The sequence below is a fragment of the Rattus norvegicus genome, chromosome 3 (genome assembly GCF_036323735.1).
Source record: "Rattus norvegicus strain BN/NHsdMcwi chromosome 3, GRCr8, whole genome shotgun sequence".
Classification (NCBI taxonomy): Eukaryota; Metazoa; Chordata; class Mammalia; order Rodentia; family Muridae; genus Rattus; species Rattus norvegicus.
The window spans coordinates 127,015,211-127,030,712 of NC_086021.1; the positions used below are offsets into that span (position 1 = coordinate 127,015,211).

Sequence of the window (15,502 nt, forward strand, 5' to 3'; positions counted from 1 at the left end):
CCAACAAAGACAAAGCAAAGCAGGGCTCGGGTTTGTGCTCGGTCCCTGCTACAGGCCAAGGATACCTTCAAAGCTGGCTTCGTCAGTATAGCATGCACATTTCCAGAAAAAAAAGTTAAAAAATGTGTTTATTTGAAATTTCTTCATATCTGCAATTACATATGTTCCCTACTTGGCAGTCATTGTGAGGCCTTTTCTCTCCTCCTCCTCCTCTTCTTCCTCTTCTTCCTCCTCCTTTTTTTTCTTCTTCCTGGCTTTGTGAAAGTTCTTTCAGAATTTTCCTTAGTTAGGGTAAAGTGGAGATTATTGGATATAGAGTTTCAGATTACAGGTTGAAAATATCCTTGATGGGACTGGAGAGATGGCTTACCTCTTAAGAGCATTAATTGTTCTTCCAGAGGCCCCAGGTTCAATTCCCAGCACCCACATGGCAGCTTACAACTGTCTGTAACTCCAGTTCCAGGGTATCTGACAGCTTCACACAGATAGACAGACATGTAGACAAAACAGCAATGCACATAAAGTAAAAATAAACAAATCATTAAAAATAGAAAATATCTTTGCCATTGGTTCACAACAATATGTATATTTATAACATTGGTGAAATATAATCTTAAGTGGTAAAGATCACAAAATTTATAATTTTACTATATACACAGAGAAAAATTAGCTGGACACAAATATGTCTATTATTCCACCTGACTAGAAGACTGAAGCTGGAGGATTACAGATTCAAAGCCAGAAGACAGATCCAGACTTTGTCAGAAAAAAGTAGTTAAAAAGGGCCAGGAATGTACAGGGCCTGCATGATCTTGCTTTTGGTCCCAGCAGAAAGATCTCTGAGTTAGAGGCCAGCCTTGTCTACATAATGAGTTCCTAGTCTACCAGAGCTATGTGACAGACTCTCCCTGTCTCAAAATGAATGAGTGAATGAATGAATGAATGAATGGTCATGGTGATGACTTATTGGGTAGAGGTACCTGCCACCAAGCCTGACAACCTAAGTTCAAATCCTAGAGCCCACATGGTAGAAGGAGAGAACAGAGTCTCACAGGCATGTAACGTGTTCTTTGACATGCATGCCTGCCTTAGTACCTGAATGAACACACACACACACACACTCTCCCCCCACCTCTTAAATTTTTAAATAAATAAATGAATGAATGAAAGTATTTATTGTATTGACTGGGCATAACACCATAGGCCTTTAATCCCAGCACTTGGGGTGAGGCAGGAGTTCCTGTGAGGTCAGCCTAGTCTGCCTGGTGTGTTCCAGGACAGCCAGGGCTACAAACCAACCAAACAAACAAACAGACAAATGTTTATTGTAATAATGACTGGTAGGCTTCAGCTCCTTCAAAGTTCTAGTATATCTCTGGGATCCGAAATGAACTGCAGTTCCCCAGTGGGTTCTTGTCAGCATGCAGTGGGGTCGCTGCTACTCTCTTTCGGTGTAATGTGTTTTGTTGCCATGGCAATCAATTGTTTTAGGGCAGGGAGAGAGAAAGATGGTGATGAAGACAGAGACAAACTGATGGAGACTGTCTGGGTTAGGGGAGGACCTAGTACCAAAGGAATTAGGTCCATGGGTGTCTCGTTCAGAAGCTGTAGAGGGGCTGTTTTGAAGGAGGTGACAGTGGATTTGGAAGCAAGTGAAACCACACTGTATGGCATTGCAGTAGTAAACACCAGGTATGCACTTGTCAAGACTCAGGGAAACCTGCAAGAGGAAGTTTAATGTATCCTGTGGACTTTGGTTAACAATGCACCAGTAGTCCTCTGTTTGTTTTATCCAGTGCTCCATATTTAGGAATGTAGTGACAATGTTAGGAATGGGACAGGGAAGGTTTGGGCCACTTGGGAACTCTCCCCTCTTAGTCTTTGTTTGAAAAGAATCAACTACTTTGGCTCTGAATTTGTTGCTGCTACTCCCCACCCCACTTCCTGCTAGCCCTCCTGCCTCCTGGGCATGCTGGAGAGCTTCATGTTAGTATGCACCCACATTCAAGTGAGCAGGGCTTCTTCCTCCGTCTTTCCTGCCTTCCTGCCTTGAGATCGGATCCCTCACTCAACTTGAAGCTTGCTATGTGCTTACCCACTGAGTCATCGCCTCAGTCCTTTTGTTTGTTTGTTTTAGTTTTTCAAGACAGGGTTTCTCTGTGTAGTCCTGGCTGCCCTGGGCCGCAACCCCTCTTTAAAAAAATTATTTTATTTCTGTGTGTGTTCACATGCACCGTGTGTATGTATATTAGAAGGCTTTGGAGCCTCTGGAAATGGTGTTACCCAGTAGTTGTGAGCCTCCCAATGTGTTTTCAGTTCTCTGGAAGAAAAATGAGTTTAAGACCAGCCTGAGTTACATAAGAGCCTATCTGGAAAAACAAAACAAAAAATGGGGGGGGGGGGAGGTCAGGTATGAGAGTGTAGAAAAATCATCATCCTGTTTGCCTGTACAAGAAATTAAGAGCTAGGCATGATGGAACATGACTTTTTAACCCCAGAATTTGGGAGGCAGAGACAAGGGATTTGTTAGTTCAAAGTTCAAGGCAACACTGAGACCCTGTCTCCAACAACAAGAAAAGGACTGGCAAGGCAGTGGCAATGGTGAGCAGTTGCTGCTCTCCCAGGGGACCTGGGTTCAGTTCCCTTTTATTTACTTTTGCTTTTGAGACAGGGTCTCATGGAGCCTAGGTTGGCCTGGGGGTACCCTGTGTAACCAAAGTTGGTCATATATACCCTGATCCTCTGAGACCTACCATGTTCTTGAGTTATAGATGTACATCACTATGCCTAGCATGGCAGTTCCCTTTTGAAAACCAAAAATTGAAGTCAGGCATGGTAGAGTCAGGCCAATAGTCTGCATCAGGAAGATTGCTGTAAATTTGAGGCCACCCTTGGCTACATAGTTCCAGATCAGTGTAGGCTCTAGAACAAGATCCTAGCTCAAAAGACATAATACATAATAATGACAGTGATTTACCTGAATTCAGTCATATAAGAGTCGCTTCTTTGATAAGTTCATCATTTATGCCTACAAAATGAACAGTGTTCTCAAAGCACTGTCCACACAGTAGGTCTTAGTCACGACAAAAAACTGAATAGGTTTTTTTCTCCTGAATTCTCTTTTGTGTACTGACATGAAGCAAGGTTCTTTGTATAGCCTGCTTTCTAAATGGGTTATGTATTGTTAAAGAGAGAAGCTTGAGTCCGGAGGAATGGAGAGAGGACTTAGACTAAGGACACTTGCTGAGGCGTGGATGTTAGGAGCTCCACCCAGATGACAAGTCTGGTACATTGTGCACAAGCATACTTCCAGCTCAGTGGGGTGGGGTGGTGTTTATAGACATCAGAGTCTTGTTGACTTCATTTGGAATTCCAGTTCTTGCTGGGCACTGTGATATCTGTAATTCCAACACTTAGGAAGCAGAGGTGCAAAGATCAAGAGTTCAAGGCCAGCGTAGCTGAGCATTGAACTTAAGACCAGCCTCAGCTAGATGAGAATCCTGTCTCAAAATGCAAAAACAAATAAAAAGAAATCCAAGTTCTTTACTAGAAGGAAAAATGGGCTTTGAAATTTGATGGAAGACCTCATAAGCCCATCTTCCTAAGCTGTACTGAGCCCCTGCCGTGGTCCTTGTGTGGCTCTTTTTGGTTTCATTAAATTGTGAATGACTTATCTTTTATTAATTTTTCTGATATCTATTTCAAGCTAGAGTTTCTTTGTGCAGCAGCCCTGGCTGTCCTGGAACTTGATTGTCCTTGAACTCACAGATATCTGCCTCCCTAGTGCTGGTGTTAAAGGCATTCACCACTAACACCTGGCCCTGGTAGGACTTTTAAAGACACTGAAAGATATAAGAAATTGAGACTTGGGGCTGGGGATTTAGCTCAGTGGTAGAGCGCTTACCTAGGAAGCGCAAGGCCCTGGGTTCGGTCCCCAGCTCCGAAAAAAAGAACCAAAAAAAAAAAAAAATTGAGACTTTCTAGTCATGGCAGGGCACACGTTTAATCCCAGCACTTGGGAGGCAGAGGCAGGCAGATCTCTGAGTTCCAGGACAGCCAGGGTTATACAGAGAAACCTTGTCTCAAAAAACGAAACAACAACAAAAAGCCTTACTGGGAATGGCACTTGTCTTGGGAAATCTGTTAATTGGCTATCATTTCTGTCTATTATCCTTGTGTGTTCAGCTTTGAGACAGGACAAAACACTACAGATTTCTCTGTCTTCTTGTGTTTTCATACCAGTTGCTTTCAGACTTTATGACTTGGATAAAGATGACAAGATCTCCCGCGATGAGCTGTTACAGGTATGTGGGAAAGTTTGAGAACAGTGTGTATTTTGGGTCCTGACTTTATTTTTATGGGCAGCAGTTGTTCTTTCTTTTTAGTAAACATTTCCTTTAATCCCTGCCTTGGAAAGAGTGCTGTTGCAGATAAAAGACAGAGGAGAAGACCTGGAAACACTTGCTGTGGGTCACTGAGTCTTCACAGATGGGTGGTTCTGAGGTGCTGAGTGACGTAGGGAATAAAGTGTGACTGGTTCACACAGCTCAGTTGTTGACAGACCAACTTGTTAGCAGCAATTTAATTCTAAGGACTCTGAAGTAAATTCTTCTGTTTAGTCTTTTGGATAAGGTTTTAGTCAAGGGACGGCTGTAGCTGCCATCCCCACAATGGTTGCTAGCTGCAGGGGATGCTTCCCTGTGTCCCAGCTGTGACAGGTGATTTCACAGTTTGCATTTCTCGACATCTCATTCTCTTTTTATAAGTTTAGGACAGTAGGAAACTGTCTCTTCATTGAGTCTAGAAGACCTCAGATAGCTAGGACATTGAGGAATTTCCATCAGGCAAGTTCTGTGTGTTTCAAGATATATCTAAAAGGAAAAGTACTTTCTGCTCTTAAGTAAATCAGAACTTGTTTTCTATCTTCAACAAACTTAGAGTTGAAGCCTACCCAGATCAGATTAAGGACCAACTCGGCCTTCCTACATTTCAATGAGAAAATCCAAATCAGGAGGCCAGTGGTAGTGTCCCCTGGCCCTTGCTTTAAACAAAACAAAGCAAAACCATATATAATACTTACTTACCCTTTTGAGAATGTCATACGTGGTTGCGATATGCTTCATCACCCACTAAGTCCAGTGAGTGCTGCTATGTGGACATCTGCGTTGGACCCTCTGTTGGAACATGGCCAGCCTGCTAGTAGTAGAACAGCCCATTCCTCAGCAGCCACCAACCACCCTCGCTATAGGTGGGGGGTCCCATGTGCTCCTTCCCACCCATACTTGATGTTGACTTTGCCTTTTGGTTTTGAAGTGGGAATAGCTTTTGTTCAGTGAGAACTATACTGTTGTACTGAAAGTTACACCCATGGCCTTTGAGGGCTGAAAAGATCGGAGCAGCCATTACAACTTGCGTGTTTTCATCCTGTGGTTCAGATGTGGCTGCCAGAAAAACGGTTTTGAAATGGAGAGTTGGTTTATTTTCTGTTATTAGGATTTGTAAGCAATTGTGTGCCATGGGATGAGAAAGTTACTATGGGACGAAGAATGGCTTTGTCACAGATGTACTCCTGGATTGGTGAGGTATCCAGGCAAGGAGAGAGCAGTTTTCCAAAGTAGGAGAAAAGAACAAAGTTTGTCTTTTTAGGCACTATAATTTCTAAAGAATTTGGTGACTATGTATCCTGTTGTGTGTCAGTTACACTTAAGTAGAGATGGTTGCTCTATTCACAGACCCATTTTATGAGGCTAGCATATCTCGGACTCTATAAAGGCGGTATGAGAAAATTTTCACCTAGACTAAAACAAAAACAAAAACCACAGTCCCAGGGCTGAGAGGCAGGCGAGTGAGTGGTTAGGAGCACTGGCTATTGTTGGAGAGGACTTGGTCACATTCAGTTCCCAGCACTCACACGATGACTCACAACCACCTGGAACCCCAGTTTAGGGGATCCAGTACATTCTGGAAAGAGGGCTGGGGATGGAACTGAGTAGCAGGAGGGTCGAGTGGCAATGTGCAGTACGTGGCAGTGTGCGGCCCTGGGTTTCTTCGAGAAGACCACATACTTATAAAAGGGGAAGAACATGCATAAAAAACTAAATAATAGGAATAATTAAATAGCAGTAAGTTTCCATTCGTTAGTAACTTCCAAGTGATTGATAAATGCTGAAGTAGACAGATGGAGGAGACCCTGGCCTGGGGATCGAGCCTGGAAGATCTCTGCCACTGGTTCCTGGAACCTGGGGAAACCACTTCTAGGCATCTTGCCCACAAAACATTTGATAAAGTATTTTATTACAAACCGCTCTTGCCCACCTCCCAACACGAACACACACACACATACACACTCTCACTCTAATTCTCTATGTGTGTATAAACCTGGGGATGGCGCCCAGGGCCTCAGACAAGTTAGGCAGCATTCTGTTCACCATCCTCTCCACAGCCCACGCTCTTAACATTCTCCAAGCAAAGCACCTCAGAGACTGATCGAAGGGAGAGCTTAGGAGGCCGCCATTTGAGGCTTAATTTGTCTGCTTGGTATTTCCCTGGTGGAAGTGCCAATGACTTTACCCAAATGATACTTAGTAATGTAACCTCTTAAAATTTTTTTAGTATTTAGTTTATATATTTGTGCATGTTACCTGCATGTGCACCTGGTATGTACCATGTCCACGATTGGTTCCCAGGGATGCCAGAAGAGGGTAATTCCTGGAATTAAAATTACAGACTCTTGGGAGCTGGAGACATGGCTCAGAGATTAAGAACACTGCTGCTCTTCCAGAGGTCCTGAGTTCAATTCCAGCAACCACATGGTGGCTCATAGCCATTTATAATGAGATCTGGTGCCCTCTTCTGGCCTGTAGGCCTATATGCAGACAGAGTACTGTATACATAATAAATAAATCTTTAAAAAAAATTACAGCCAGTTGTGATTACCATGTAGTGCTAATAATCAAACCCTCTGGGAGGGCAGCCAGCACTCTTAACCCCTGGGTGATAGCTTCTGTGTTTTAAGAATTGATGGATGGAGGGGTTGGGGATTTAGCTCAGTGGTAGAGCGCTTGCCTAGGAAGTGCAAGGCCCTGGGTTCGGTCCCCAGCTCCGAAAAAAAGAACCAAAAAAAAAAAAAAAAAAAGAATTGCCTAGATAGGGGGGTGGAGAGATGGCTCAGCGGTTAAGAGCACTGACTGCTCTTCCAGAGGTCCTGAGTTCAAATCCCAGCAACCACATGGTGGCTCACAACCACCTGTAATGGGATCTGATGCCCTCTTCTGGTGTGTCTGAAGACAGCGACAGTGTACTCACATATATTAAAAAAAAAAAAAAAGAATTGCCTAGATAATAAGGTAAGGATTTCAATTCTCTAGCTGGTGAATTTGGAGCAATCACAGAAAGGGGGAAGTGAGGTGGCTTTGTCGCGAGTCCCCTTCAAGGCTCTTGATCTTGTAGGTACTGCGAATGATGGTCGGAGTGAATATCTCAGATGAGCAGCTGGGCAGTATTGCAGACAGGACCATCCAGGAGGCTGACCAAGATGGAGACAGTGCCATATCTTTTACAGAATTTGTTAAGGTCTGTCTATCACCTTTTGTTTTTTTCCTTTTAATTCTTTTTTATTAATGCATTGATTATATGTAATGGGTGTCCTATAACATTTTCGTACATGTATACTTCTGATCATATCCACTGTTCCCGCCTGCTTGCTGGTTTCCTTACTGCTCTCAACTCACCTTGCTCTTCATGTTTCGCATCTTTTTGGAGGGTGATGATAAGATTGAATTGTTATTTACAGAACATGAGGAACTTATGAGTGGCTACACTACTGAAGAAAATGGCTTCCCACAGCCATTAGCTTCCTGTGGGTCCTCAGTGAGATGTGCCTGTATGGGACTCTCCTCCTACCTCTTAGCTTTATGTTAAATCTACTGCACAGGAGGGAAGGTCACCCATTATTTAGAAAGGTGATCAGAATGGTCATAAGCTTAATGATACACTGTTTCTGTTTTTTCAACCCCAGGTTTTGGAGAAGGTGGATGTAGAACAGAAGATGAGCATCCGATTTCTTCACTAAAGGGCAGAGACCAAATTATTCTTGCTTTCTAGTATTTAAGAACTGAAACTTCCTTCTGTCCTCCAGCCCCACCCCATCCTGTCATCCCCCTTTCCCAGAATACTACAGCTCCTGCATGACAACCTGAAGTCTCTCCTGTCCATACAAACTTGCCTTTGGTGTATAAACAGGGCGTTACAGAATGGTACCCTGTCTATTTCTGTTCGGTATCCACCCATCAGTCTTTATTGTAAGTACCAACTTCCCCTGTTCTACTGCTCAGTGCCACGCATCCGTCCTGTCTGAGGAAAGAAACAGGGACTCATGTCAAGAACCAGCCAGCAAAGCTCCCACTAGATGGGACCATATCCATGCTGCCTTCCCTTCATCAGCCCTCCATCATGGTCCTGTGTGCTGTGTCCTGTGTCCTGTGTCTGTTTCTTCCTACCTCTCTGTCATCCAGCCTTCTCTCCATTCAGTCTTTCAGCTGTCCTCCTGTCGTTGAGATTCCCTGCATTCTACTTGACTCTGGGCTCTGCTGGTAAGCCTGTTTCTGATGTGGCAGGATAGTTAGTGGTCTGGTGATCTGTATCTACCTTCTGATGTGGGATATTGCCTATCCAGGAGCTATTGCTCTGTCGTCACAGGGCTTATGAGCAGACATGTTCTTAAAAGGTAGTCATGGTGAGGCTTGTAGAGCCATGTCTCCTAGGTGGCTTCCCAGGTCTCTCTACCTCTGACTTTTTATTTTCAAATATATTTATGTGGCTTTTCTGGGTACAGTGTTGACATTCAGAAAATAGTCTAATGCCTGCCAGTTTGCTTCTCTTTGGGACATTGTCACCACCCAAGCGGCTGTTCTGACAATATGGTAGAGGGCCTTCTTGTGTTTTCTGACAAGGATGGGCACCCTGGAGAGCTGCCCACATTTGCTCCACAGCATGGGTTATGCCTCAGTGTTCTGTACACTTGAAGATTCTTCACATTTCCAAACAGAAAGACTAGTGTTACAGAAGTGCCTGACTTACCTCAGTCCTAAAGAATTAGATTGTCCTCAGTGTCTTAAAGTTTTGCACAAAACTCTGAATGAATTTTATACTTGGCAAATTTTAATGCTGGAAGATGTATAGTCAGTTCATAATCCTGGTCCAGGCACTGTATGCATCGAATGTATTGTCTCATGAGCTTCCTAATGACACGACCTTCCTAGCTCCTTGTGAATACTATACTATGCAGATCCCTCAGAAGCATGGGACCTGGGACTGGTGGCACCAACTGAGGTGACATTCTCTGCCAATGTCAGCTTGATTTAGATGTCACTGAATCAAGCTGCTTCCGCCCTGTGTTCCTGTGAATCTGCTCTTGGCTGGCTTTCTCTGGTGTTGCCTGCTTGCTTGCTTGCTTTGTTGCTTTGGAAGGCTATCCAAGATATGTAAGCAATTCTTTAGGAAATAAATTGCTGTTAACCCAAACAAACAAAAACACTGCAGACGAGATGGGTAAAGGCGAGCAGTGGGGGCGTGGCTAGGACAGATGGCTAGGGTCTACATGAACTGGGGAATTCTTTATGAAATATGTCAGACTTTGTGATCAAATGATGTGATATAAGAATTGTATAAAGGGAATAATTGTCTGATACTTATCTGTTTGAGAAGTACTTCAGAAGCATCTTGATTTAATTATTTAAAGTTTCTAAGATTATGCCCCCCTTGGCTGTATAGCAAACTGTTTTTATCCACAGTTGTGCCTTATTGTCCCATTAAAATTGTATTCCTCAATCCACCAATAAATTAATTGTCATTAAAACAAAAGAATTTGGTTTTATCTGGTGTTTTTTAACAACCTTACGTAACTCATGTGTCTCCCTTGCTCAGATTTATGCTTATAGTATCAGTTGTAGGTATATGTCACTGCTGCCTGGGCCTGTGATGTACAGATATTCATCTAGGCGTTCAGTTTGCCAAGAGGCACAGTGTTTCAGCTTTGGCCTCTTCATATGAATTCTAAGGAAGATCTAATATATTTTCTGTATTTCTTTTTTATGTCCTTTTTTTTTTTTAGGAGCTGGGGACCGAACCCAGGGCCTTGCGCTTGCTAGGCAAGCGCTCTACCACTGAGCTAAATCCCCAACCTCCCCCCCCCCCTTTTTTTTTTAAAGACAGTCTTATCTGCCTGACTGGCTTGGAATTTGCCATATAGATTAGGCCATCCTCAAAATTTCAGCAATCCTTCCACCTTAGCTTTCCAAGTGCTGTGCTTACAAAATGTGGACCCAAACACCTCCACTGAAGTGGAGACATAAGGATCAGGAGCTTCATTCTGAGTTTGAGACCAGCCTGGACTGCCTGCCAGAGCTGCTCTGATGGAGGACCAGACACATAAACAATAGCTTTATAACTATTCCTAACTCCAGGGTCAAGGAATCTGGCTCCCTCTTCAGGCTTCTCATGGTATGGGATGTGTGTGCATATATACATGCACCAGGCAAAACATTATACATACACAGAAAATGCAATTTTTTTTTTTGGTCTTTTTTTCGGAGCTGGGGACCGAACCCAGGGCCTTGTGCTTCCTAGGCAAGCACTCTACCACTGAGCTAAATCCCCAGCCCCGAAAATGCAATTTTTAAAAAAGGAAACAACCCAGCATTATAGATATTCTAGTATAGATCAACAAATCTTAGCAGTTCACTACCTCTACAAATTTCACAACAGATCTAAAAAAGGGTTTAAAGCCCAGTGCGGTGGAGTTAGTTGGTGATTCTAGCACTTAGAAGACAGAGACAGGAGGCTCAGGAACTCAAGGCCATGTTCCAAGTGTGAGGCTAGCTTATGCTACAAGAGACTGTTGGAAGTTGGCTCAGCAGTTAACATCCTACTTTTACAGAGGATGAGAGTTCAGTTCTCAGCATCCATATCGATTGGCTCATGGTGACTTCAGCTCAAGAGAAATCCAATGTTCTGGTCTCTGCTCACATGAACACTCAAGTTAACAACTTTCACACACACACACACACACACACACACACACACACACACACACACACACACACACACACAATTAAAAATAAAGTCTTCAAAAAAAAAAAATCAAGGTTAGCCAGGCAGTGGTACATACCATTAGTCCCAGCATTCAGGAGGCATAGGTAGGCAGATCTCTGAATTCAAGGCCAGCCTGGTCTTCAGAGTAAATTCTAGGACATCCAGGGCTACACAGAGAAATCTTGTCTTAAAAACATATATATATTTGGGTTGGGGATTTAGCTCAATGGTAGAGCGCTTGCCTAGCAAGCACAAGGCCCTGGTTCGGTCCCCAGCTCCGAAAAAAAAAAAAAAAGAAAAGAAAAAAAAATCAAACATATATATATTCAAGGTCTAAGATGTGTTGGTGCTTATAGGCATTAATTCCAACAAAAATCTACATTTTCCTGGAGATACTAAAAAGAGAAATTTAATGTTACTGTATATTATTCAGATTGGCTCATACCTGAATATCTGAAGGAATCAGTGATTCCTGACTGATTTTTTTTTATGACCTTGAAATCAGAAATTTTTGTTGGTACGACCTAGAAGCTTCTGAGAAGTATGCACTGTGGAAGAGCCCTTTATGTCAGGATGTATGTAAGTATGTATGTATGTATGTATGTATGTATGTATGTATGTATGTATGTATGGTTTTATTTATTTGTCAAGACAGTTTTTCCTCTGCATAGCCATAGCTGTACTGGAACTTACTCTGTAGGTCAGACTGGCCTCAAACTCAGAGATCCTCCTGCCTCAGCGTCCCTAGTGCTGGGATTAACGGCATGGGCCACCACTGGCTAGCTAGCTTTCTGTCTGTCTGTCTGTCTGTCTGTCTGTCTTCCTTTCTTTGTTCCTCCCTTCTTTCCTTTGTTTCCTCTCTCTCTCTCTCTCTCTCTCTCTCTCTCTCTCTCTCTCTCTCTCTTCTTTCCCTATGAGACAGAGTCTTACTATGTGCCCATGGTTGGCATGGAACTCAATATCCAGATCAAGCTACCCATGAACTCAGAACCTGCTTCTGCCTCTGGAGTGAAGGTGTGTGCCACCATTCCTGGCTGTAGTGCTCAGTTTGTTGAGGGAAAGAGTTCTCTGTCAACAGTGAAAGAACACATTTCTAGCTGCTATCAAAATAGGTTTTGTTGGATGTCATTTAGGAGAATGGCCATGGGAACTGTCATTATTTGAACAAATTTTCTCAAAATTGAATTGTTTTCAAAGAATGAATATGCTGTTTTAGGTTCTTGTGTGCTGGCTGCATCTTTTGGTAGAGAGGGAACTGAAGCTGCCTGGTACTGGTATTTGCAGAGATGAGTGTTCTGTGGATGCATTTGTGTGGTCGCCACTGGTGACTCTGATAACCTTATAATCACCAAAAATTCAGAAGTAGACTAAAAGATGTTTTGTACAAAAAAGGGTGTTGTGTCCAGCTTGGGTCCCGGAACCCAGACTAGGGGCTTCCAGGGAATGAGGAAAGGACAGATACATGAACATGTACAATAAAGTATGATAAGGCAGGGTTCTGCATGGCTATCTGCAACCTAGAACCTTGGTATGGTAGGCTAGCACAGGTGAGGGTTAGCTGGTCTCTGAGAGAGGTGTCTAGTCAGCAGTTTCAGACTGTAAGTAGACTGTAAACATCTGGGAAGAGAAAGCACAGATGCTATTCTGCACACCCAAGTTCGTCCCCATGGACACTTGTTTTTAGGATGCTTTGCCATTTCCATATGGATAACAGCTTTGCAAAATTGTTCATGTCACAGCACATTCCCTGAGGACTTCAATCATTCAGACCTTTCGTCATTCTCTGGAGGAAGGAAAGACACAGGCGGCAAACTGCAAAAGGGCCAAGGGTAGACTTCAGAGACAGTCCACTTTCTATTTGGCAGTATTTCCCCAAAGGATTGCATAAGAAATGGCAGTTTGAGACACTGGGAAGCAATTTGAAGAGCACCGTGATAAACTGATGAGGAACTGAATATGTTACATCAGTCTTCCACATACTTCAAGGCCTGTTATTTGAAAATTGTTTTATATGTATGAGTGTTAACTACATGTATGCATATACAATATACATTTAATGCTGATGGAGGTTAGAAGGTTGGATCTTCTGGGACTTGAGTCATGGATGGTTGTGAACCACTGTATGGGTGCTGGGAACTGAACCCAGGTCCTCTGTAAGAGCAACAAGTGTTTATAATTTCTGAGCCAACTCTCCAACCCTGCAAAAACTATTAGACCATTACCACAACAAAACCTTCTAATGTTAACCTCTGTCTTAGTTCACTCATCAGTCGCTGTGATAAGCACCTATCAGATCTTATTTGGGGAAGGAAATGGCTTATTTCAACTTACAGGTTTCATACCATCATCAAGAGAAGTCAGGGCAAGAACTGAAGAAGAGCCCACAGAGCAACTGCTTGGCTTCTCTTGCCATGACTTGCTCATCTTTCTTCCTCACACAGCACAGATCCACCCATCCAGGCGTGGCACCATACACAATGAGCTTGGCCCTCCCACTTCCATCATTAATCAAGGAGATGTCCCTACAGACATGTCCACAGGCCAATCTGATGGAGCTAATTCCTCTGTTGAAGTTCCCACTTCCCAGGTAATTCTGGATGTGTCACATTGACAAAACTAACTAGCGCATTTAAAATTTAATTTTAAAAAAGAAAATAAAGAGGATGGAGGACACAACTTGGTTGGTAGAATGCTTGCTTAATGTGCAGAGTTCTAGTTTCCAGACCCAACACTGAATAAAGCCAGGTATGCTGGCACACGTCTCAGCATGGGAGGTGGAGACAGGGGCATCAGCACTTCAAGACCACCTTTTAAATTTTATTTTGATATGTATGAGTGCCTGCATGCATATCTGTGTCATGTGCATGCAATGTCCATGGTGGCCAGAAGAGGGCATCACGTCTTCTGGAATTGTGGTTACAGATGGTTGTGAGCCAGCAGTTTGCTGCTGGGAAATGAGATGTCCTGTGTACAAATAGGCAGTAAACTTAACCAATGAGCCATCTCTAGCTCTTCAAAGTCAGTTTTGTTACAGAAGATCCAGTCTTCAAAAAAAGTGAATAAACAAAAGTATGTTTGTATCAGGTCAGTGACCTGGGCATAGTGTTATTGATATCATTTGTAAGGTTAAAATTAAAGAAACTTGGTTGGATTATAGTTGAATATCATATACAAAAAATGTAGAAGACCAGACTTAACAATACTGGAGAAATCAATTTCTAGATTTACTTACAGTGAATCTTGGCAAGTGGTGGCACATGCCTTTAATCCTAGCACTTGAGAGGAAGAAACAGGCAGATCTCTGTGAATTGGAGGCTAGCCTGGTCTACAGAGCAAGTTCCAAGACAGCCAGGGCTACACAGAGAAACCCTGTCTTAAAAAACGAAAAGTTATACTTAGTGCAGTGCTACAGTAATTAAGACCGTGTGGTATTCTTCAGCCCTAATTTGGGGGAGTGGGGAGTGCAGAGGGAACAGGGTTTTTTAATATGGTCTCAGCTATTCTGGAATACCACTCTGCTAACCAGGATGGCCTCAAACTCATAGAAATCCACTTGGCTCTGCCTCTCCAGTACTGGTTTAAAGGTGTGTGCCACCACTACTCCAGCCACAATTCTTTTTTTTTTTTTTCTGTACGTTTTACTTTATTATGGTGCAAAAGGAACAAAGAGTCAATAGAAATCGTACTTCAGACATTGAATCTCTTCCAGACAAGTTCCAGCCCCAATTTTTTAAAATATTTATTTATTCCATATATGTCAGTACACTGTCACTGTCTTTGGACAGACCAGAAGAGGGCATTGGATCCCATTACAGATGGTTGTGAGCCACCATGTGGTTGCTGGGAATTGAACTCAGGTCCTTTGGAAGAGCAGTCAGTGCTCTTAACCACTGAGCCATCTCTCCAGCCCTCCAGCCCCAATTCTTAAAAGTAAAAATGTTCAAGAAAAATAAAAACTATAAACTTAACCAAATCAGTTGGGATTGAGATGGCAGAGGTGGGAGGATTGCTAGAAGCTTAAAGTACATGCTGGAGAGATGGCTCAGGAGTTGAGTCCTTTTTGCTCATGTAGGGATCCAGGCATGAGTCTTAGCTCTGACATGATGACTTAAATGATCCCTGACTCCAGATCCATGCAATCTGACATGCTTTTCTAACCTCCTCAGGCACCAAGCAAGCAGGTACATGCATAAATGCAGGCAAAACATTTGCTTACATTAAATATAGAAAATGTATTTAAAATCAAAATACATGAAAAACATGGATACAGATGTAATAAATAGATGTAGCTCTGATGAGTACTTGTCTTATGTGCATGAAGTCTGGGTTTTCACCACACACACACACAGGCAGGAGAATTACCCACCTATACCCCATATAAATAGGAAGGACACAGCACCATGGCTTGATG

At 42.9% G+C, this 15,502-nt stretch overlaps 1 protein-coding gene across 2 annotated transcripts in view; it reads left to right on the forward strand.

The window, feature by feature from the left end:
* Chp1 (calcineurin-like EF-hand protein 1) overlaps positions 1 to 9,861 on the forward strand; it is a 35,272-nt gene extending 25,411 nt beyond the window's left edge. Inside the window, 3 exon segments of one of the 2 annotated variants that reach the window (NM_024139.2) lie at positions 4,243 to 4,304; positions 7,450 to 7,572; positions 8,018 to 9,861. In NM_024139.2, coding sequence (NP_077053.1) covers positions 4,243 to 4,304; positions 7,450 to 7,572; positions 8,018 to 8,071 — 239 coding nt within the window. In that variant the 3' untranslated portion in view covers positions 8,072 to 9,861. 2 annotated transcript variants of the gene reach the window in all.
* The last annotated feature ends 5,641 nt before the right edge of the window (positions 9,862 to 15,502 follow it).